This window comes from Astatotilapia calliptera, chromosome 18 (assembly GCF_900246225.1).
Source record: "Astatotilapia calliptera chromosome 18, fAstCal1.2, whole genome shotgun sequence".
NCBI lineage: Eukaryota > Metazoa > Chordata > Actinopteri > Cichliformes > Cichlidae > Astatotilapia > Astatotilapia calliptera.
This window is the reverse complement of record NC_039319.1, coordinates 30,445,885-30,469,132: the sequence shown is the minus strand read 5'-3', so window position 1 is coordinate 30,469,132 and position 23,248 is coordinate 30,445,885. Positions and strand designations below refer to the sequence as shown.

General features: G+C 42.2%; 1 protein-coding gene across 1 annotated transcript in view; it reads right to left on the bottom strand.

The window, feature by feature from the left end:
• Positions 1-12,999: 12,999 nt before the first annotated feature.
• Positions 13,000-23,248, bottom strand: part of LOC113010990 (phospholipid phosphatase-related protein type 4-like) — a 69,732-nt gene continuing 59,483 nt past the window's right edge. Inside the window, exons 9-11 of the mRNA XM_026150342.1 lie at positions 18,585-19,200; positions 15,273-15,426; positions 13,000-13,982 (exon numbers count right to left, since the gene is read on the bottom strand). Coding sequence (XP_026006127.1) covers positions 13,066-13,982; positions 15,273-15,426; positions 18,585-19,200 — 1,687 coding nt within the window. The 3' untranslated portion in view covers positions 13,000-13,065. The remainder of the gene's footprint in view (positions 13,983-15,272; positions 15,427-18,584; positions 19,201-23,248) is intronic.

Here is a 23,248-nt window from a genome sequence, read left to right as displayed (position 1 = left end):
GTTTTTGACACAGACAGCAGTTTGCTGGTGAAAACATCGGAGCATTTTTCAGCTAAAGGGAAATTTTCCAAGAAGTAGATGGAAACCAAAAAGAGAGCTAAAGGAAGACAGCGCTGTTCTAGATTCAGCATGCTGATGACACTTTGTGTCTCCTCAGTTTGTAAATAACCACTTCCTAAATGAAATCCTATATCCCCGTCTGCTCCAGTCTGCATGCCAAATATCCTTGGGCAAGATGCTAACCCCAAGTCTCTCTCTGATGCATCCATCACAGCATGATGGTGTGAGGATGTTAGAGAGGAAGAGCACAGAGGAAGGTGCTGGTGTGAATGGGTGAACGAGGCAAGTCGTGTAAAGTGCTTTAGGTGCTCAGCTAGCTAAAGTTCTGTATAAGAACCAATCACCCCATATGTGCACAACTAGCTATTGGTCCAACTAGTTATGAGATATACTAGTCAGCTGAAGCAAATTCTGCATGTTATTCATGTATGAGCTAAGCTGCTGCACGCCCATCCTGCAGGTGGCAGCAGCGTTCTCTCTATGTTGGAAGGAGGCGGCATGAAGAAAGACGATAGTTTGGTTTTTCTAGTTCGTTGAAAGTGACTGGTTGTATGTAGAGTTTGTCATAGTAAACTAACATATAACCACTTGACCAGTGCAAGGTTGAACCCTTCTGTTGCAGGCATATGGGTATTAATGCTCACATTAGCCCCACTTGGCAAAACTGCTGTGATCTAGGATATGTCCATGGTTTTACACAGCATATGATGTGATCATCGAAGAATGACTCAAACCTTATGAGATTCTGTGAAATCTTGACTTTTAAATGAGTTTTCAGTAACGTCCCGCTGCATTTAAAACAAGTGTCTCCAAATCGCCAAAGATCTGTGAGTGCAGGTTCAAAACACACGATGTGGTCAAAGAGGCAGAGTTGTGTCTTTGGTCCTCATGGTTGATGTGCATCACTGTCACACACTACAGACGCCTCTGCAGTTCCCTTCTGGGGACAAATCCTGATTGGTCGACTAACCCTGAGTCGGTCACACGTCCATTTTGCATTCGTTAGTGTGTGTGAGCTCCAGTGTGCTGCATTCATGCTGAGCTCTCTGGCATAGTTGCCATGGTGACTTTCTGACCAACCAATCAAAGTTTTGTCTGCAGAATATTTCAGTGTTTTGTGCAAAAACACACATAACAAGTAACATGTTGGACCCACTATATAAATACTGCATAAACACACACACACTGCATGTCTGCATGGAAGTGTATAATAAAGCCCAGATCGCTCTCTTTCCCTCTGTATCGAGTACCCACCCCCAGTCTATCTGCTCTCCTCTCCCTCATGGCATTACCATGGAAACTCAGCTGAGATTACAAGGTTGCACCAGCAGTGAGGAGGACGAGACGGAGGGCGAGGAGCTACTGTAAAAGGAAGCAGGATGTAGTGTGAGATGGTTTTAAATGATTACCCAGCCATCGCCATCATCCTCACTCCCTCCTTTCATTGTCTCTCTGTTGTGTGTGTGTGTGTGTGTGTGTGTGTGTGTGTGTGTGTGTGTGTGTGTGTGTGTGTGTGTGTGTGTGTGTGTGTGTGTGTGTGTGTGTGTGTGTGTGTGTGTGTGTGTGTGTGTGTGTGTGTGTGTGTGTGTGTGTGTGTGTATTCAGGTCGCTAACCGTCTGACTTTCCTGCTGACTGCTCTGCTGCCTTTTCTTCTTCATGCTCCCTAATGCTGTAACTCCACACAAACAGGAGAATATCCTCAGTAAACATCCCATGCTCCCACTCCACTCCACCCGGGCCCCACACACACACACACAGACACACACACACAAGCCCGTTCAGCTATCTTAGTGAGGACCTTCATTGACATAATGCTTTCCCTAGCCCCTTACCCTAACCATTAAAAATGAATGCCTAACCCTTACCTTAAACCTAACCATAACCTAACTGTAACGCTGACACTAAAACTACATTCAAACTTGTGAGGACCGGTGTGTGTGTGTCCTCACAAGTGACTGTTGGTTCTCACAAGTGTAGTAGAATGCAGATTTCGGTCCTCACAAAGATAGCTAGACAGGAACACACACACACACAAGTGATCAGGATGTTAAATGTTCGAACTAGGCCTTATTATTGTCGCTCAATAAGCCGTTAACAGGCTGAAACACTCTTGTAAACGCGCTTCTATTCCCTTTCCTCTCCACACCACCACAACTGCACCGCCTCATTTTGCCAGACAGTAATAACTATAACAAAACACACTCACTTCATTATTTAACCAATAAGAAAGAAAACTGATATTTATGCAGAAATCAAGTGTTTAACAGATTTGTGCAGCAATTTTCAGTCCCACATGTCGCCAGCTGCTGTTTCACAAAGTGGTAACACTAGTTTGTTCTTCCAGTATTTAAATGATCAATGCTCATTTTATAGAATGGTATACATTATATTATTACTAAGCAACACAATGATGCATGCATATATATATATTTACGTGTTTTCTTTTGCAGTCATAGTAAAGCTGTTCAGTTTTAAAGAGCCTCGCAGCAAAGGACACTAGGTTACTGTGAGGTGCAGAAGATCAAGAGGATGAGGATGGATAACAGACGCGTCCTTTTTTGGAAAACCATGCAGATGAAGGTTTTCCTTGAGATTGGTTTAATGGAGTCGAAGGTAGTACTCCAAGATTCCTCTCAGTGTTACTGGAGCCCAGTTCTCTGCTGTGGTATCTGAACCCCTGGTAAGGTCATCCTGTTGAATATGTTGTTACACATTGTGTTTGTGAAAAGTGTACCTGTATATTGTTCACATGTTGAAATAAATTACCAATCAATCAATCAAAGTGGGCAGAAACAGTTGTGTCCTATAGATGCAGCATCAACAGGCCAGTACAATAAAAGAAAGCCAAGCAGCGTGATATCAAAGCTTTATTTAGTTACAGAGACACCACTGCAGAACATCATTATCAGCAAACTGCCAATGTTCCACTTCTTTACAAATTCAGTTCATATCTGTTCATTCTGATACACTCAGACCCTTAACATTGACCTGCTTTGCACACAGAGACAGTCCTATAGTCCAGATCAGAGCTTGTTTTCATTAGAAGTGTTGTTACAGTCACAGATACGACAAGTCCAGTAATTCTCTTCACATGGAGCTCACATTTAGTCTCAGAGGCAGGTTATGGGAATGATTTGGTAATAAAACACACATGAACTGGCACTTAGCATTAACTAATGTGACACAACAAAGCAAATAACACATGAAAATAATACTAAAATTACAAATGATGCTGATTATTCTCAGTAGCAGTGTTAATGTTGTGATTCTGCAGCCTGAGCTTTTGTACCTTCTCTACATACTATGACCTCATTATGTTTAATGTGAGCATCCAGAATCAAACAGGACACAACAAAAACACCAGCTTACCAACAACACCTTTACAAAGATTGAACTTCCCAGAAGAACACCGCACATTTATATTCAAGTTGGTCGTCTTTACAGTGACGATGTCGTGTCATCTCAAGAATAGCAACTTATTCCCATAAAAATCTGGATAGTTTAATTATGATATAATAAATGTGTTGCTGTTGTTTTTGTTTGTTTGTTTTGGCAACGCTGTAACAATAAAAGAAACAGAGCATGAAACATACCACCCAGCAAACATGCACACAGTATACATACAGTACAATACCATGTACACGTGAGCATGTCCACTGAATGTAGAACATGACACCGTTTCTCTCTATGATATTAAATTCTATGTCTGCCTTTTCCATCAGTCATCTAGAAATGATGGTGCTAGCTGCAGAAAGATTTGTAGACATGTGGATTATCTGGTTGGTGCAGATGTCAGTGTGCCCTACAGCTGCAGGAGTCACTCGAGTTTCAGGCTTTAACTTTCTTGCCTCTTATTGACTTTAAGTGGGGTGACATAGCGCACTGCCAAATTGTGAGTTGTGAACTGTGCTGATTCGCATTGCTGATGCTGAAAGGCTGAGCACTGGCCAATCAATTCACAGTTTTTTAGCTGCTAGCCAACCTAACTATATTATAAAAATAACTGAAAAAGAGGAAGTGGGTAGTGATAGTGTGCTCGCTTGGCTCATCCTAGCTGCTCATTGAAGCTTGGTTAGCTTGGCTTCCGAGGATATTAGAATGACACGAGGAGACTGGAATGATGAGTACTACAAAGTTCAGGCAGGCCCGCGTCTCCAGGCCGAGCTCAAAATATTTTGCAGTCTATGCTAAACTTTAGCATTTTCACAGAGCTAAAACCCCAAACCTAACACTGCGGTTTGGCATAGAAGATTTACTGATGAGCAAAAAGATACAAATGTCTATGTACAGCATAGAAACAGGAAATGAATGCTGCTGCCAGTCATTACAAAGAGCTAGTATCTTTTATCTTCCAGTTATTATAAATCTGATAGAAAAAACCCTAAAAGTATAACAAGATTAAGATAACTTTACAGCTTCAGTTTTGTTTTGGTATTGCTTATTTGGATCCTGCTGGGCTCGTGTAATGAACGAACAGTAAAATAGCACTAAGTGGTCTAAACCTCAATAAGAAGGAAACTCTGGAAACAGGACATTATTTCCTCCCTGTCCAAAAGAACTAACTAACAAAGTCCTTCCACATTTCTGTGAACACAGACTTTGATCGTCCACTTTATATAAGTTACAGGATTTATGAGCCCTGGAAAGGCCAGCTATTTTCCTCTACTTTATAAGAAGCTTGGCTAACCACCACTTCACCCCAGCTTGGAGTCTTGTGAAAAACACATATTTTTCCAAATATGGACTGATCCCCGCCTACCGGCTGGCGACTGGGACGCGTATTCACCTTTCTGTTTGGGAAGGAGCCTGAGTGTGTGACACTAGTGGTGACTCTGGAACCAGTCTCTTGGAGAGGGGCTGGACTCTGTCCTAGTCTGGAATTGCCTTCGGTGAGAGGCAGTGGGCTGGGGTGGGGATTTTGGTATTAACTGTGGGTGAGAGGGTTCAGGTTTGGAAACAGATCTTGACTGTCATCTGTGCTGAACGACAGTTCAGAGTACCCCACCTTCTTGGAGTCTCGGGGTGGGGTCTTCAAAGTGCTCCACCTGTTGTCCCCTTTATTGTATTGTATATTTGTATTTTATTGTACAGCACTTTGGTCAGCCTCGGTTGTTTTTAAATGTGCTTTATAAATAAACTTGACTTGACTTGTCCTACAGGGAGACTTTAATGTTCATGTAGGCAACAACAGTGAGATCTGGAGCGGCGTGATTCGAACCCAAACGGTGTCCTGTTACTGGACTTCTGTGCAAACCACAGCATGTCCACAACAAACACCATGTTCGAACATAAGGGTTTCCATAAGTGTACGTGGCACCAGGACGCTCTATTATGCAGGTCGATGATCACTTTTTGTAATCGTATAATCAGACCTGTGGTCATATGTTCTGGACACATGGGTGAAGAGAGGGACTGAGCTGTCAACTGATCATCACCTAGTGGTGACTTGCATCAGATGGTGGGGGAGGAGCTGGGCAGACCTGCTGCACCTAAACATACGGTGAGGGTGTGGGTGGGAACACCCAGCAGAGACCCCGGTCCACAAAATCCTCAGCTCCCATCGCTGGTAGAGCTTCAACAGCATTCCAGGGCACACTGGGGATTTTACTTCCTCCAAACCATCAACGTGTCTTTTAGACCCCATTCCTACAAAACTGCTCAAAGAAGTCCTGCCATTAATTAATTCTTCGATCTTAAATATGATCAACCTATCTCTAATAATCGGCTATGTACCACAGGCCTTCAAGCTGGCTGTAGTTAAACCTTTACTCAAAAAGCATCTCTAGACCCAGCAGTCTTAGCTAATTATAGGCCAATCTCCAACCTTCCTTTATATCAAACATCCTTGAAAGAGTAGTTGTCAAACAGCTAACAGATCATCTGCAGAGGTTTATTTGAAGAGTTTCAGTCAGGTTTCAGAGCTCATCACAGCACAGAAACAGCTTTAGTGAAGGTTACAAATGATCTTCTTATGGCCTCTGACAGTGGACTCATCTCTGTGCTTGTCCTGCTAGACCTCAGTGCAGCGTTCGATACTGTCGACCATAATATCCTATTAGAGCGATTAGAACATGCTGTAGGTATTACAGGTACTGTGCTGCAGTGGTTTGTATCATATCTATCTAATAGACTCCAGTTTGTGCATGTAAATGGAGAGTCCTCTTCACACACTGAGGTTAATTATGGAGTTCCACAGGGTTCAATGCTAGGACCAATTCTGTTTACATTATACATGCTTCCCTTAGGCAGCATCATTAGAAGACATAGCATACATTTACACTGCTATGCTGATGACACCCAGCTCTATCTGTCCATGAAGCCAGATAACACACACCAATGAGTTAAACTGCAGGAATGTCTTAAAGACATAAAGACCTGGATGGCCGCTAACTTTCTGCTTCTTAATTCAGATCAAACTGAGGTTATTGTACTCGGCCCTGAAAATCTTAGAAATATGGTATCTAACCAGATTCTTACTCTGGATGGCATTACCTTGGCCTCCAGTAACGCTGTGAGGAACCTTGGAGTCATGTTTGACCAGGACATGTCCTTCAACGCACATATTAAACAAATATGTAAGACTGCGTTCTTCCATTTGTGCAACATCTCTAAAGTTAGAAATATCCTGTCTCAGAGTGACGCTGAAAAACTAGTTCATGCATTTATTACTTCCAGGCTGGACGACTGTAATTCATTATTATCAGGAAGTCCTAAAAACTCACTGAAAAGCCTTCAGCTGATCCAAAATGCTGCAGCAAGAGTCCTGACAGGGACTAGAAAGAGAGAGCAGATTTCTCCTTCATTGGCTTCCTGTTAAATCCAGGATTCAAAATCCTGCTCCTCACATACGAGGTCTTAAATAATCAGGCCCCATCTTATCTTAATGACCTTGTAGTACCATATCACCCTATTAGAGCACTTCGCTCTCGCTCTGCAGGCCTACTTGTTGTTCCTAGAGTATTTAAAAGTAGAATGGGAGGCAGAGCCTTCAGTTTTCAGGCCCTCTTCTGTTGAAACCTACAACTAACCCTAAACAAGTTGCCTGGAGCAACCTGTGGTTAAAACTCTGTCTTTATTGACATTTTGCAAGCAAATATTTGTAGCAACCATGAAACAATTTAGTAATAAGTCAGATATGCACAACAAACTGTTACCAGTTGTATCAGGATTTGATAAAACAGGCTCTTCATTCAGCCAGAGACAATTTTGTTATATTTTTCTTAGGCAGGTCATAAGATGGCCTGTTACCACAGTGTCAACATTTTTTTTTAACCGTTAGACGTCAGTGGGGATTGAAGCATCACAAGATGAATTTAACTGCAGCAACTGGTTTTTTGACTGACTTGTAACTCATGTTTTTAGTATCCTGAAAAAAAAATCTGATTTCCAACATGTGATAGTGTGAGACTCCTGTTTGTAGGTCATACTGACTCACAGGAGTGCACATGGTAGCAATCTGCCTCTGAAGTCTGACATCATTAGCTGTTTCCGGGTCCAAACTCAAACACTGCAGCATCACTGAGAGTTACAAACTGTGTGGCTGCTCTACCAGGTGTCACAATAAAGTTTAACATCCAGGAATCCATGAAAAAGGATTTATGAAGTTAGTTAGCAGGCAGTTAGCAGGCAGTTAGCTCACTAGCGTCCAAGTAAAGATGATACACCACGTTTTGGCTGAGGGATTTCTGAAATCCCTAACCCCTAACCCTATTACTTACAACATAAATGAAGACAGAAGACTAAACAACAGTTTGTAGGGTTACTGAAGTTGGGCTAGCTGCTATATAATGCTGGTGGCTATGGTTATGATAACATAAGTGCATTAGCACAGTGAAGCTGGAGGATGAACACTAACTTTTTTCTCCTCAGTAAAAGTTACGGCGAGAGCCTCTGATGGGCAGAGACAAATGTAATCACATGACAGGAAAAAGATGCTGAAAACAGACCAAACTTCAGCCAGGAGACCATCTGAGATGATCCATCCCAGCACTACTGCTGCATGGTTTGTATTACTTGTAGTGAAAACATCCTGGTCCCCAGCTTCATGCACACATTCTAATCTTTCTCAGCCTACGAGTGATTCTTTTCTGTCCTGTTCAAATATGTGGCGTCTGGTAAACCGTGAGCCGACGAGCTGTAGTTGAGCTAATAAAAACCCAGCGAGGCCGGCAGTGATCACTGACTGTTTTTAGGGGCTTGTTCAGATTAAACAGAACAAGATCCAAAGCATTACAATGAACACAGTGTAGTTTGCACCTGGAAGCAGGGTTTACACGTCATCACTTAACAACCGGATGATAATTAGCCACAAATTTTACAAGCAGATATAAAAAATTCACACACAACAATATAAAATATCTATACATTGTATCTATCAAGAGAGATTGAACAAAAAAAAGACAAAAATAACCCTACAATTATAAATAAGACAATTATTAAATAGTTTCAGTTATGGGTAATTTACATTGTATCAAACATTTTTAGGACATAATTTCACCAGATGGTTAAATGAACACAGTGGATGTGTTGTAAACAGCAGGCCATACATCGTGTAACAACAGGCAGGATAGCGTAAGAAGGTTACCCGTGTAGCTGTTAGCTGAAAAAACCTGCAACCCTGGTGTCCTTAGCTAATAACTGTTACTACTCCCAAACCAAAGATCGCTGTGCACTGAAGACTCTAGTCTGATAACACACTCCACACCATGGTGACACACAGAGGTAAGCTCAAATTAACACTGTAAGGTTGCAACTTTGACATAAGTTGTGAGAAGCGCTTCAAATATTACTTTCAGTGAACACGATTAGTAACAGGTCATGTGAAACCATGCCTACTGATTCATAGTACTGAGCCATGTACCAACACTGTAGTGTATGCTGTAATTTGCACTGTGCACCTACCCACAACATAACTACACACTAAAGCAACACAGACCTGAAAAACTGGCTTTGGTCTGCTTGGCTGTAATATTCAGTGCAAACACAGCATATTTGAACAGCACATACCATGGCCCACTATGGCTCTACAGAGATTTTATACTGTACTATAAATTAAGGCTGATGGTGCAAAAAAAGAAAAAACCCTTGTTGTTATATGAAGTTATTATTAGAACCAGAAATCCGCGCAGAGCATAAAGAGGAGCCTGGCAGCTGCTTCGGTGACAGTAATGATCAGGTGCAGGGACACTTGGCTTGTACAGTTCTAGTTCTTGGGCTCACCATGACACCATGTGCACGATTGGCAGGGGGATTATCCACATCATTACTGTATTATTCCATGTTATTTGAAACAATTCCACGTTGTTCCAAATTACACTCCAACTACATCTGAGCATAGGTGCAGGTCGTTGTGTGCTTCAGACTTTAAATCGAATCCCCAGACTCTCAAACTCCTTCACCTTCATCAACTGACAACATGTGCTTTTCAGTATCATCATCCAAACTCCTCCAGTATCAAACTGTACATCGTAACAATGATAAAATGAAGTAGAAGTGTTTAGAAATATTCATATTAGAAATATACAAATGCTTAAAAAACCAGATGAGAATCATTTATGACCTCCAGTCACAAGTTATGAATGTTAAGATGCAGAATGACGTCCCTGCCAGAGCTTAATAAAACTCCAAATTGTCCTTCAAGCACAAATCATAAACCAATTTTTCTGTTCCACAACTATCACAGCCCGTTTCACTCCATCCAAGCGACACACAAGTATAAAATGTTTAGAATGCAAACGTTCACTTTGAAATATTTGGGCTTTTGGGTTTTTGGCGAGTCAAAGTGACTCTCCACCTGCTCTCACTTTAAACTGTTCTCTTTCCAGGCCTGTACACAGAGATCAACATTGTCTCATGCCGCTCACAGCATTCGTGTCAAACGCAGCTGAACTGGAATCACATGCAGAGCACGAACCACAAACATGTCGGAACAATTCTACACGTGTTCTGGCTGCAGTTTCATACGTGTACGTCCACTCTGCATTCTCCCATTAACAGGACAAAGTTACCTGTAAACTTGTAAAGCAGTAGAAAAAAATGAATGTTTTTAAGCCTTACAAACTTCACCAAACCTTCTGAGCTAAAAACACATGCATACACTGCTCACCAACTGCTGCTTACCTAGAAACTTAGTTAACTTCCACTGCTGAAATGAACTGCAGGGCTCAGTTAGTGGGAAATACCTACCAGATTAAATCTTTCATAGCAAAGAGACAAAACGATTACCAGAAGATCAAAGAACTGATAGTAACTGCAGTCGAAGGCATTCTCAGGGACAACTCTAACCCTACCTCCAGGGAATCAGAATATATTTGTGTTTTTATTGGCGATCCAGAGACGAGGACAGTGATGCGTCCGTCAGTCAGCACGCTGTCTTTTATAGCTGCATCATTCACTGTGTTCAGAAATATCTTTCACTTCTGATATTTCAATTGGCCCAAATAAACATGCATTTGTTAACCAGTGTCTCTTTAATGTGATGATGCTAGAAGCCTCCACAACTTACACACCATTTCAAATTTACACAACATCTTTAGCTGGTCTCGAAAAAACAAAAACAACAAAAAACCAGCTGAAAAGAATTCGAACAAACAACCGAAACACAAAAATGACTTCAGCGGCCGGGAAATCATCAAACTGGTGCTTCTTGATCAGGGTACATTCAAGTTGTCTGTTGGTTGGGTAACAACTAAAAGTATCTTTCATATTAGTCCTCTGCCATAATCTTCTGAGGTTCCCTCGTGATTCCTATCAAGCTCCTCTACTTCCTCCTTAGTTCGCCTTGCACTGATTTCCATTGTGCTTATGTGGTTAGCATGTCACAGATCTTTGACTGAAAGCGATTTATGTCAACTTTTGTTTTGAAATTTACTATATTACTAAAGCTCGCTTGACCATTTAAAAACAGCTCGACAGGCCCAGTCTTTCCAGTAGCATCAAACGTTATCATTCACTGCACTGACAGCTGCAATAAGCAAAGAAATACTGGAGCACAAGCAAACACGTACAGAAAGTATATAGATATCTACACAGCACAGCAGCTGGAAATCACCCACCGCACATGTTGGTGCTTTCTGAATGTTTTCACAATCCCAACGTCACTTTGCTGTTTCTAGGCAGATTCTCATCAAGATAAACAAAGTAGAGTCCTGCACAAACACGTGGTATCTATGTGACTCGCCTACAGCTACAGGACTTTTCTTTGATGGCACTTGGGCACAAAGTTTATTGAACAATGTAAACACTGGGTTAAGAAAATGTCTATTAAATATTCTTCTAACTGGCAATCTATACATTTAAAAAGAAAACAACAACAACAAAAACACTTTTTTTCCACTGACATCAATGACTGAGTGAAAAAAGTAATAATAATAATAATAATAATACTGTCTATACTCTATGAATTCACCCACACATGCAAGTATTAAAGTATTTGAGAGTATGAGATAAAAACAAAGTTTTCATTTCATATTTCCACAACTGCGAAACATTATAAAAAAATAAATAATAAATATGTGAACAGAGAGCAGGGAAGTGTTAAAAAAAGAATTTTTAAAACCTTTCTCTGGTTTATTCCCAACGTTTTTTTAAAATCTTCGATAATGGGTGATTTATTTGTAAAATAATAAAGTATTATTAATGGAAATATTTTATCTTTTATCATTTATATGTTTTGAAAATAACATATATAATAAAATTACATTTGATTATTTTAAGAGTTTGACCTTTTCCTGAAAATGTTATTTAAATTATGATAATTACATTTTAATTATACTGTACACTTTTTACTTTTTAGTCTTTTTCTCTTAAAATATTCTGATTTCCTTTGAAAACGGAACAAAGTGGCATTTCACTTATATTTACTCGTTCTTCACTTTAAAGTACAAATCCTCACTGTTACTTCAGCGTGCTCGTATAATTATTATCTTTTTCATCATAAAACATTTTCGTATAAAACTTTATCTCATAACCGTTCTTATTTATTTTATTCTTATTTATTTTTATTCAGAACTTTATTCTGTAATGACTCCATGTTTCGTCCTTAGAGTGGCTGTAATACCAAGTCATAAAGCTGGGAAATCAAACTAAAGAACAGGAAACGAATGAACTTCCTTTGTGCAGGCGATGCTGCGTGTGTCAGTACAACTACCACACAGTAAGAATCATTTATACACTGCGCACCAATAAAACACAGCATGAGAAAAAGTGCTTGTTTTAGTATCTAAACACCATATATGCCCCTTGATATTGTTCTTATTCAACACAAACACAATACCACCATCAAATAAGATATATTGTTATTACCCAGAAGGGACTCTTTGCAGTCCAGACATAATTAAGACCGTGGATTTAATTTCCCCTGTGGCTGCCCACACTCTTATGTACAAACACAATCACAGTTATAGGCTTTGAATACAAATTTCCATCTAAGGGCATGTGGTTACGATGTTCGATGTTACCTGTGTGTGACAAAAACGTGGATGTGTAGAAATGTCACCCCTGTTTTAGCTGAGCTTTGTAGCCAGAGAAAAGCGAGTCATTAGTGTGAATCTGTCCTCACTGGCAGGGTAATAATACCAGCGTAGACCAGCAGTTTATTTAAGCCTCTTATCTTTGTGCCTACGAAGCAAGTGTAGCGATACGTGATAAAAATATGTAAATATGTAGTAAAATAAGAAGAAATGTTGACTCAAACTCAGTCCAACCGACTCCTTGTATGTTGACCAGGAGCAAACTGGGAGCAGTCATGACTCGACGTCTATGGCCTGTGAACCCAAGTCGATCTCTAACCTACTGCTAACAGAATTTAATAAGCTGGACAAAAGTGGCCATCTACTGTAGCCTGATTGGTCATTTGAGAACGTGTGAATGTCTTTTACCATGTCCTATTGGCTGCAGGTGGTAAGCAGATTGTTCACATCATCTCCAGAAACGTCCCATTGGTCTAGAATGGTTTACTTGTTTTTATAATTGTAGTTATAGATGGATAACTCACACTGAACATGCTATTCTTTATAGGCCAGCCCAAAAGTAGGCGGGGGAGTGTGAGTCAGGATTGGGCGGGGTAAAGTAGGGGGAGGGGTGGGGCTTGGACGCCCAAACACTCCCTGCAGCTGCCTGTTGGGATGGTTGGGGTGAATGGGGTTCTCTTGAAAGCTTCGCAGGTTTTCGTGAAAGCGGTTGCTGCTTTCGTTGTCAAGGCGGTTGCCGTCATCACAAAGGCGGTGGTTGTTGTGGAATTCAGGGGTAGGCCCTCGATCCTGGACGTGGACCATGTTGCTGCTGCTCTTCCTTCTCAAGGTGGATTCACGGCTGGATGAGGCAACCGACTGGCAGTCCGAGCCGCCGTCACTGCTGGCAGCTGTCGCCTCCACTGGTGTAACCCTGATAGTGGTGACTGCTTGAGGGTGGGGGTGGAAGGGAGGAGCAAAGGTGGCAGTGGGTGTGAACGGCATGTTCGAGTTGTTAGAAGGAGGATTAAAGTTAGCGTGAGCGTTGTTAAAACTGGGATTATTGGAATTGTTAGGATTAAAACTGAGGTGCTGGTAGTTGTTGGGATTATTTGGATGTAAGGGATGTAACGGGTGCACAACATGTGGATGGCTGGTGTAGACACCTCCTCCTCCTCCCATTCCACTGCCCCCTGCGTCCCCACCCCCATCGCTCTCTGTTTCTGTCCCCATGACACTCCTCCTCCCATCCACCGATCCACCGTCCTTCAGCGAATCGCAGCTGTCCGTGTGTCTGTTTAGGTCATTGAGGTTGAAAGCCGACTGCCGAAGGGAAGCTCTTTGTTCTGGTGGTCTCCATCGCCACGAGCCGCTTCCATCAGTGCTCGGAGGTTTCACTATTGGTTTGTTTGATCTGGACTCTGGGTGGGCTTCAACACGAACGATACTCCCAGTTCTCTCCAAACCTCCCCCTAGAAGAGCAAGCAAGTATTCAGCGAACTGAATCATCAACAAGCATGTAAGTACGAGCCAGAAAAGTATGAACAGCAAAATGTGTTACTGTAGGTGCTCACAGGGATGCACCAGCCCAATGATGGGATGTGTCAAAGTTTCCTTTTGTTAGACGGAGAAATAAGAAACAATTCTGAGAACTACACATTTGTTCCAGCTCCAGTTACTAACAACAGGGCTGGCTATGGTCACTGATTTCCAGGAGTGGGTTTAAAAACAAAACTATTTCCCGATTCAAATTGATTTGAGTTTGAATAATGCAATATCGATTTTTAAATCATGTAAAAATCCAATATAAATATATGCTACAATATGAATGTATTTTGCCAGAAACAGCAGAATTTCAGTGTAAAGCTCACAAAACTATGTGAACAACCACCAAAGAGCTCAAACACCAAACGATTAACGAGCAGGTAAACGGAGTCTGCAGAAAGACGTGAACACAAAGAGCGACGGCACGAACACGGACACGCCGTCGGGGCTGGAAGCCGACAGCTCACAGACTCTGATGCTGCAGGTTTCGTCACTCTGACCAAAATTCACTGAATCAGCAACAAAAGAAGATCCAAACTATGCTTCACGTTTGATTAAATTAATTTTTAAACCCACCCCAACTAACAAAGTGTGTCTCAAACCAGCCAACCGAAGAAGTCTTGTCGTATTCATGGATTCAGATCCTAAAGTCACGCCATTACACAGTTAGGGTCAGAGCCAGCACTACACACAGTTTTAGTCTGCTTATCATTATTATACTGTACTTAATTCTGTGTTATTCTTTTTGTAGCTTGTTTATTTTATTTTTTATAAATATAACCTTCTCTTCCTTTGCTCTTTAACCCATCTAGCTTGAGGATTTGGTTCATCAGCACTCTAAACATGTCCTGTTTCTTTTAAATTTGGTTGGACCCAAATGGAAACTCTTTTAGCAAAAAAACTCAAATCCCAAAATGCATTGTGGGATTTCATTTAGAGGCTTTTAAGAGCACAAACACTTTAAATATCAAATCAAAAACGGTCCAAACTGCACACAGCGTCTCCAAACTAGGACCTGGGGAGGTTAAAGGAAGCAGGGAAAGGTTTTTTAAAGCTGCTGCTGGGATCAAAATCCAAATGAGTTTACATTTAAAATGTTTCAGTGTCACATGTTGTCTTGTACTGTTTTCAATTAAAAGTAGAATTTGGATGATTTACGAGTCATTGTGTTTCACTGATGAGCAGTCGGCTGAATCTGCGCTATTAGAAGTACAGACCTCCTCCCACGGCTCCAGTGGTGGAAGCGGGTGGAGATGGATCCTGGTCTGTCAGGGCTCGGTACCGAATGGATCCGGTGCAACTGACAGTGCTGCCACCGTCCTCTGACCGAGGAGAGTGAAGCAGACCCTGTTGTTTAGATAAGGCTATGACCTGGAAAATAAGAGACAGGCAGTGTAACGTGAACTTCTCCACACTTGGAAAACAGGTCTAAGAAGCACGACCGTGTCAGCTTCTCAGCAGCCGCGGCTCTCATGATGCAACGCACCAGCACTGTAATAAAGCACTGTTACTTTTTTATTTTTAAACCAACGAGGAATCCATGTGACAGCTTTACAAACTGAAGCTTTTTGTTTCCCTTATGAGACAACTCAGGATTGTGTCAAACTGAAGGTTTAAAGATTATTGGAAAACAAGAAACTACATTAACTGTGTGTTTGGTCAAAGATGACGGCCAGTGTTTTTGATGGAACTCTCTTTATATCTTCTCATGTTGTCGTAGTTATCATTCATTCGAATGTAGCACAAATGTTATTCAAACACACAAGCACAAAGAAACCAATAAATGCAGAGTACTGCATGCTGACTGTGAACATGTGGAGTGTGATACTTTTTGTTTAATTTTGTATTTGTTGTTTGAGTGTGTAAGACAGATAAACAGGGTTATAGTGGAAAAAGAAGCCAGTTTGTCTTTGTTTCCCTCATTATTGGGTTTTTATTTCAATCAAATGATTTTGTTTTTTTCTGAACGCAGGCTGCTGCCGTTCTTTCAATCACTGCATTTAGACGCAGTCTGAGGAGGGCGCCGTTAAAACAGCGCTATTATATTTTCTGTTGACTGCTTCTCTTGGCTTCAACCAACATTATTAGCAAACTTACTCATGGACAAATAAATAAATAAATCGCTCGTGTAAAACCAATGAAAGGCTCAGCCTGTTGTCGATATATTCGCCCAACCTTGGTGAAGACCTTACAGTGTACAGAAAGTTCCCCTTGGAGCAAGCACACGGTGAAAAGGTGACAGACTCTCTGTGCTCTCCACAGAGAAGCTCTGTGTGCCTCCAGACAATAAGTGTGCCATTAATACAGGATGGGGGCTGGTTCAGGGCACCCCAGGCATCATCTGCAGAAGATTCAATCTCACAACACAAGTCGCCTCAAGGCGCTTTATAGTGTACAGTAGATACAGAGAAAAGCCAACAATCATATGACCCCCTATGAGCAGCACTTTGGCGACAGTGGGAAGGAAAAACTCCCTTTTAACAGGAAGAAACCTCCAGCAGAACCAGGCTCAGGGAGGGGCGGGGCCATCTGCTGTGACCGGTTGGGGTGAGAGAAGGAAGACAGGATAAAGACATGCTGTGGAAGAGAGACAGAGGTTAATAACAGATATGATTCAATGCAGAGAGGTCTGTTAATACATAGTGAGTGAAGAAGAAACACCCAGTGCATCATGGGAATCCCCAGCAGCCTACACCTATTGCAGCATAACTAAGGGAGGATTCAGGGTCACCTGGTCCAGCCCTAACTATATGCTTTAGCAAAAAGGAAAGTTTGAAGCCTAATCTTGAAAGTAGAGATAGTGTCTGTCTCCTGAATCCAAACTGGAAGCTGGTTCCACAGAAGAGGGGCCTGAAAACTGAAGGCTCTGCCTCCCATTCTACTTTTAAATACTCTAGGAACAACAAGTAGGCCTGCAGAGCGAGAGCGAAGTGCTCTAATAGGGTGATATGGTACTACAAGGTCATTAAGATAAGATGGGGCCTGATTATTTAAGACCTTGTATGTGAGGAGCAGGATTTTGAATTCTGGATTTAACAGGAAGCCAAAACAGGAGAAATCTGCTCTCTCTTTCTAGTCCCTGTCAGGACTCTTGCTGCAGCATTTTGGATCAGCTGAAGGCTTTTCAGGGAGTTTTTAGGACTTCCTGATAATAATGAATTACAGTCGTCCAGCCTGGAAGTAATAAATGCATGAACTAGTTTTTCAGCGTCACTCTGAGACAGGATATTTCTAACTTTAGAGATGTTGCACAAATGGAAGAACGCAGTCTTACATATTTGTTTAATATGTGCATTGAAGGACATGTCCTGGTCAAAAATGACTCCAAGGTTCCTCACAGCGTTACTGGAGGCCAAGGTAATGCCATCCAGAGTAAGAATCTGGTTAGATACCATATTTCTAAGATTTTCAGGGCCGAGTACAATAACCTCAGTTTGATCTGAATTAAGAAGCAGAAAGTTAGCGGCCATCCAGGTCTTTATGTCTTTAAGACATTCCTGCAGTTTAACTCATTGGTGTGTGTTATCTGGCTTCATGGACAGATAGAGCTGGGTGTCATCAGCATAGCAGTGTAAATGTATGCTATGTCTTCTAATGATGCTGCCTAAGGGAAGCATGTATAATGTAAACAGAATTGGTCCTAGCACTGAACCCTGTGGAACTCCATAATTAACCTCAGTGTGTGAAGAGGACTCTCCATTTACATGCACAAACTGGAGTCTATTAGATAGATATGATACAAGCCACTGCAGCGCAGTACCTGTAATACCTACAGCATGTTCTAATCGCTCTAATAGGATATTATGGTCGACAGTATCGAACGCTGCACTGAGGTCTAGCAGGACAAGCACAGAGATGAGTCCACTGTCAGAGGCCATAAGAAGATCATTTGTAACCTTCACTAAAGCTGTTTCTGTGCTGTGATGATCTCTGAAACCTGACTGAAACTCTTCAAATAAACCTCTGCAGATGATCTGTTAGCTGTTTGACAACTACTCTTTCAAGGATGTTTGATATAAAGGAAGGTTGGAGATTGGCCTATAATTAGCTAAGACTGCTGGGTCTAGAGATGCTTTTTGAGTAAAGGTTTAACTACAGCCAGCTTGAAGGCCTGTGGTACATAGCTGATTATTAGAGATAGGTTGATCATATTTAAGATCGAAGAATTAATTAATGGCAGGACTTCTTTGAGCAGTTTTGTGGGAATGGGGTCTAAAAGACACGCTGATGGTTTGGAAGACTGTAACAGACAAACGTTCCCCTTGTGGTCTGAGGAGGAAGCACACACTGTATCCTGCCAGGTAACATCAACTGAAGCCTGGACAAACGTATATTACAAGTAAAGGATGGCATTAAGAGCTGTCAGTCAACAGCAACCATACTGCTGTTCAAATGAGTCCCTGTAGATTCCTGTAGGAAGGCGTCTGTGGTGCTTGTGATCTCCTGCCTGGACTAATGCAGCTCTACCCTGCTACACGTCACTGTCCTGGTTCTGACGTTTAAAGAAAGAAGTCAAAGAAGTTACAAACCTGCATGAGACGTGGCTGTCCTCCAGCACTGAGAGGCCTGCAAGGGATGGTGGTCTTCTCCGTCACTCTCAGCCACTTTTCTCTCACTGACCCACCCCCGTCCATGATGCTGTCCTCGGATTCACTCTCCTGATCCTTGCTGGTGGGATTTTCCTCCTCTGGGATATGAACTAGCTGAGAGGATCCAGGTCGGGACTGGATAGATACTCTGGCCCCACCAGTCACTGCAGTGCTCCCATTATGGGACAGATGATTATGATTGGCCATAGGAACAGAGCTAGCTGCTAGTTTCATGTACTGAACTGGGATGTGCGCCCCAGCACGCAGCTCAGCTTCCTGGCCTGTGGCTATAGGCAGGTGGGTCCCACCGCGGAGCTCCACCTCCAGACCCATGGCAGACGGCTCAGAGGAGCAGCGCAGCTCCATGTTCCTCTGAGGAGATGAAGAGGAGGCGGGCCTGATACCGTCTATCACCTGCAGAGACAGCTTCCTGTTGTCGTTCTTGTTCTTCCATTGGCTGAGCAGCTGTTTGGACCGGGTTGAGTCCATCGAGGCGTGGATGGAAGCGTGACGCCGTGGAATACGGCCTTCCTCCAGCGAGGAACCTCCGTGGGATCTGAAAAGAAAGATAAAGGCACTATGAGAAGAAAGAAAAGAGTGACAGCACTGAGCTCATGATCTTCTTTGCTTGATCTTCACAAATGACTAATTGATTTTGGTAAATATAATTGTTCTGTCAAATTCATAAACTGAAAGCACAAATGCCCAGTTAGCGTTCTGGTAGAGCAGCCTTCTGTTATCTTTGTGCCCATGAACATTTCCAAACATGTTATGGTGTTGTTTAAAGTCTGGACATTTCTAATATAACACAGCATCACAATTTAAATTAAAAAAATAATAATTCAGCACTGTATGGATACTCAGAGGACAGAAACCTGGGCACTGGCATTCATGTCGCTGTCCAGCGGCAGCCCCAGTCTCCCCAGTAGGACGATGTACTGGATGCTGAGGTTACTGGTTCCACTGTATCTGACAGAACATCCAGAGAGGAGAACAGCAGCGTGAGCCACATAACAGGGAGCATGCAGAGGTCCATGGCCTGCATGCAGCTGTTCTTCATGTTGCACATGTGGCTCTTGTGTTTCTGTGGCGCTCTGTGACTCTTACCAGCTCTGTTTCTAGGGCTCAGTGCTTCTGCTGCGTTTTGACTGCCTTTTTGCTGTTCTGAGGTCAGTAGGAAAAAATGGCAGTCATAAAGAATCAAATGATTTTTTGTTGTGCAGCAAGCAAGTGTTGCTGTCAAAAAAGGAGCAAGGCATCAAATTGTTCTGTGACTGCTTTCAGCGAAGGCATTTTAAATGAAGTTAGCTCAGGAAGTAGATAACACACTCGTCTGAAGTGCGAGGCCACAGCTTCTCCTTCTGCACCACCTTAACCCCGAAGATCAACCCTGCAAGCGATACTGTCGTGGTATTCTTAGTCTTCGTGTGTTTTGTATTTTGTTCTTTATTCATGCCTTGGTTCCTAGGTTCTGTTAAGATGTTCCTTATTTGGTTCCCCTCTGTGTGCCCCTCTGTGTATCTGTGAACCCTTGTTTCCCCTCCTTGTGTTTTATTCCCCAGCCCGTTATGTCCGTGCTCTCTCTCTCCTCCTGTCTGAACCTCTGTGCACTTCCTGTTTTACTTTGACAGTCTCTCGTCAGTGTGCGTCATGTTGTGTTCACTCCTGCCCTGTCTCGTTACGATTATCTGTGTCAGCTGTGTTCCAGATGTGCTCCCACTTCCCTCGTTTACTCTCTGTGCATTTATGTCCACGTCTCCCTCGGTTCAGTGTCGCGTTCTCCCTCATGCTGTGTGTGACTCTCCCTGTGTTTCCTGGTGAGCTTTATATTTAGTTTTTCCCAGTTTAGTTTTGTATTACTCGTGATCCGTCTTTCCAGCAGTAAAGCTGTGCTTTCTGAGTTTATTCCCCGCGTCCCCGTGAGTTTTGCGTTTGGGTCCTCTCCTGCCTGCCACACAGCCTAATCATGACAGACTGCACAACAAGCCTGTGTAGAAATGTAAGGAAAGTACAGATTTTTGCCTAAATATAGGGAGTAAAAGTAACGTTTGCAGAAAAATATATACTCCAGTACATGTACCTGACAATTCTACTTAAGTACAGCAACAAAGTATTTGTACTTTGTTATCTCCCACCTCTACTCAGGCGCTGCTTTGGACTGTTCTGCTAACACTGTTGGCTTTGAGTCTGTCTCCCTGTCCATCTACACCGTCTCTGTCCAATAAAGGCTAAAAATGGCCTTTTTGTGTTTTTTTCCTGTAAGATGCTTCACATTGAGCCGTCTGTCTTTAAACATCCTGTGCCTCAGGGGATCTTTGTTTTTACAGACACAAACATTAGATCCAGGTTTTGTTTGTTCTTGTTACCTTGGGGACGTCATCTATTAGTACGTTACTCAAATACTTGTTTGTACATGTATAAACCTATAAAGTGAAACAGCTACACCGCCCCATCAGAGAGCCGTTTTGCATCATCGTCCCTGCTCCACAGTGGTTCTGTCCAAGTCGTTTCCAAACCAGTTGTTCTCAGTGTCACCACACAAACTGTGAGGCTCCTTCCTCACATCAACAGACAATTTTGTCACCTCTGAAATCCCTTTGCTGTCTCTGTCATTGCACACTGCCCGTGGGAACAAAGGCACTCAAGGCCGACTGTGGAAATTAAAGAAAAAATAATATACAAATGTATTTCCAAACTTCCAATAATATTCCAACTACATGCATTCACACAATAACAAACAAAAAGTGTACACACACACACGTATGTATGTACTGGTATTTCACGTCTCAATGTGTACTCAGTGGCAGCGGACTCTGTGAGCTAAGACTGCTTAATAAAGACGACGGCTGAACGAACTGTTCACTCATCTGCACATAAAACACACTTTGTCTTCTCTTATAAACACAACAAGAACTTACTGTTTTACTCCTACAGCATAATCTAGTCTGTTCATATGCTCAGTGAATGCCAATGACTGCACGCTGCAGTTCTGTTATTCTACGACCAACGGCGTCCCTGCAGAGGTCCCGCTCCATCACAGTTAACCTGTTAACAGCCACCGCCAACGCTACATCCAGAAAAGGCAAAGAGTAATGGCAGCATTAAACTGGCATTCAGTTTTTTACTTACATTTTCCATTCTGTTCACCTACTTCTAGATTCAGTGTTACCCGGATGAACGACTTGATATTTGGGTTTCTCACATCTACAGATCAGACAGATCTCTCTGAACACATCTCTCTAGCTGCAGTGTGTGAATGGAAAAACAGGCTATTATTACTGATGTACGAGGGCTGAATACAAAGAACTGGTGTTGCAGTGCTTCCATGTTTGTTCTTCCCCAAACCTCCCACTGTTTGCTTGGGAAAAACGATGATCTTCCAGGTAGCCTACCGAGACCATTAAACAGTATATGATACTCTATCTTCAAATTGTAAAGCAGCATTAAACATGTGTTCAGAATACTTGTTTATTAGTTTATTAGAAAGTTAATATAAATCCTGTTGCCAGAATAAATGACCTACATTAAGTCAAATTCAAATTCAAATTTTATTCAAATTTTATTTGTCACGTACACAGTCATACACAGTACGATATGTAGTGAAATGCTTGGACAACTGCTCGTGACCTAAAGAAAACAAAAAAGGAAAAGGCTATGAATAAGATAGGAAATAAATATGAAAAATTAAAAAGGGTAAATTTAACTAGGAAGGAATAAAATATAAATTAAGGTTAAAAATGAAATAACTGTACAACACAAATTAGAATGAAGGGTAAATTTAACTGGGAAGAATAAGATAAAATATATAAATTAAAGTTGAAAATAAAATAACTGTACAACAAAATACACAATATAGAACTATATAAGAATGTATGAAGAAATATAAATAAATATATACACAATAACAGCAGCTGTACAAGTATTAACCGGAAATGAAGAATATAGTGACCAGTGTTGTGCAATCCACATTATGACTTGTGCAGTGCAAATATGCTTAAAGTGATTTAAGTGATGAAGTGAAAACAATGTCCAGAAAGTCCAGTGTGTGTGTAAGAACTGTATGTGTGGGTCAGTACTGTGTGGTGGTGTGATTGAGAGACCGTATCGCCTGCGGGAAGAAGCTCCTCCTCAGTCTCTCTGTGTTGGTCTTCAGGGAGCGGAATCGCTTTCCTGACCTCAACAGAGAGAACAGTCTGTTGTTGGGATGGCTGAGGTCCTTCACCATCTTCCTGGCCTTGGTCCAGCACCGCCTGCTGTAGATTGAGTGCAGGTCAGGGAGCTCGGAGCGGATGGTGCGCTCAGCTGACCGCACAACCCTCTGTAGAGCTCGTCTGTCCTGCATGGTGCTGTTCCCGAACCAGGTTAAGATGTTTCCCGTCAGGATGCTCTCTATGGTGCACGAGTAAAAGTTCCTGAGCACCTTGGAGGGCAGTTGGAAGTCTCTCAAGCGTCTGAGGTGGTAGAGACGCTGTCGGGCCTTTTTCACCACGGTGTTGATGTGACAGGACCATGACAGGTCCTGCGTGATGTGAACTCCGAGGTATTTGAAGCTGTCCACTCTCTCCACTGGGCACTCGTTGATGACGGGGGTCTGGTAGTTCCTC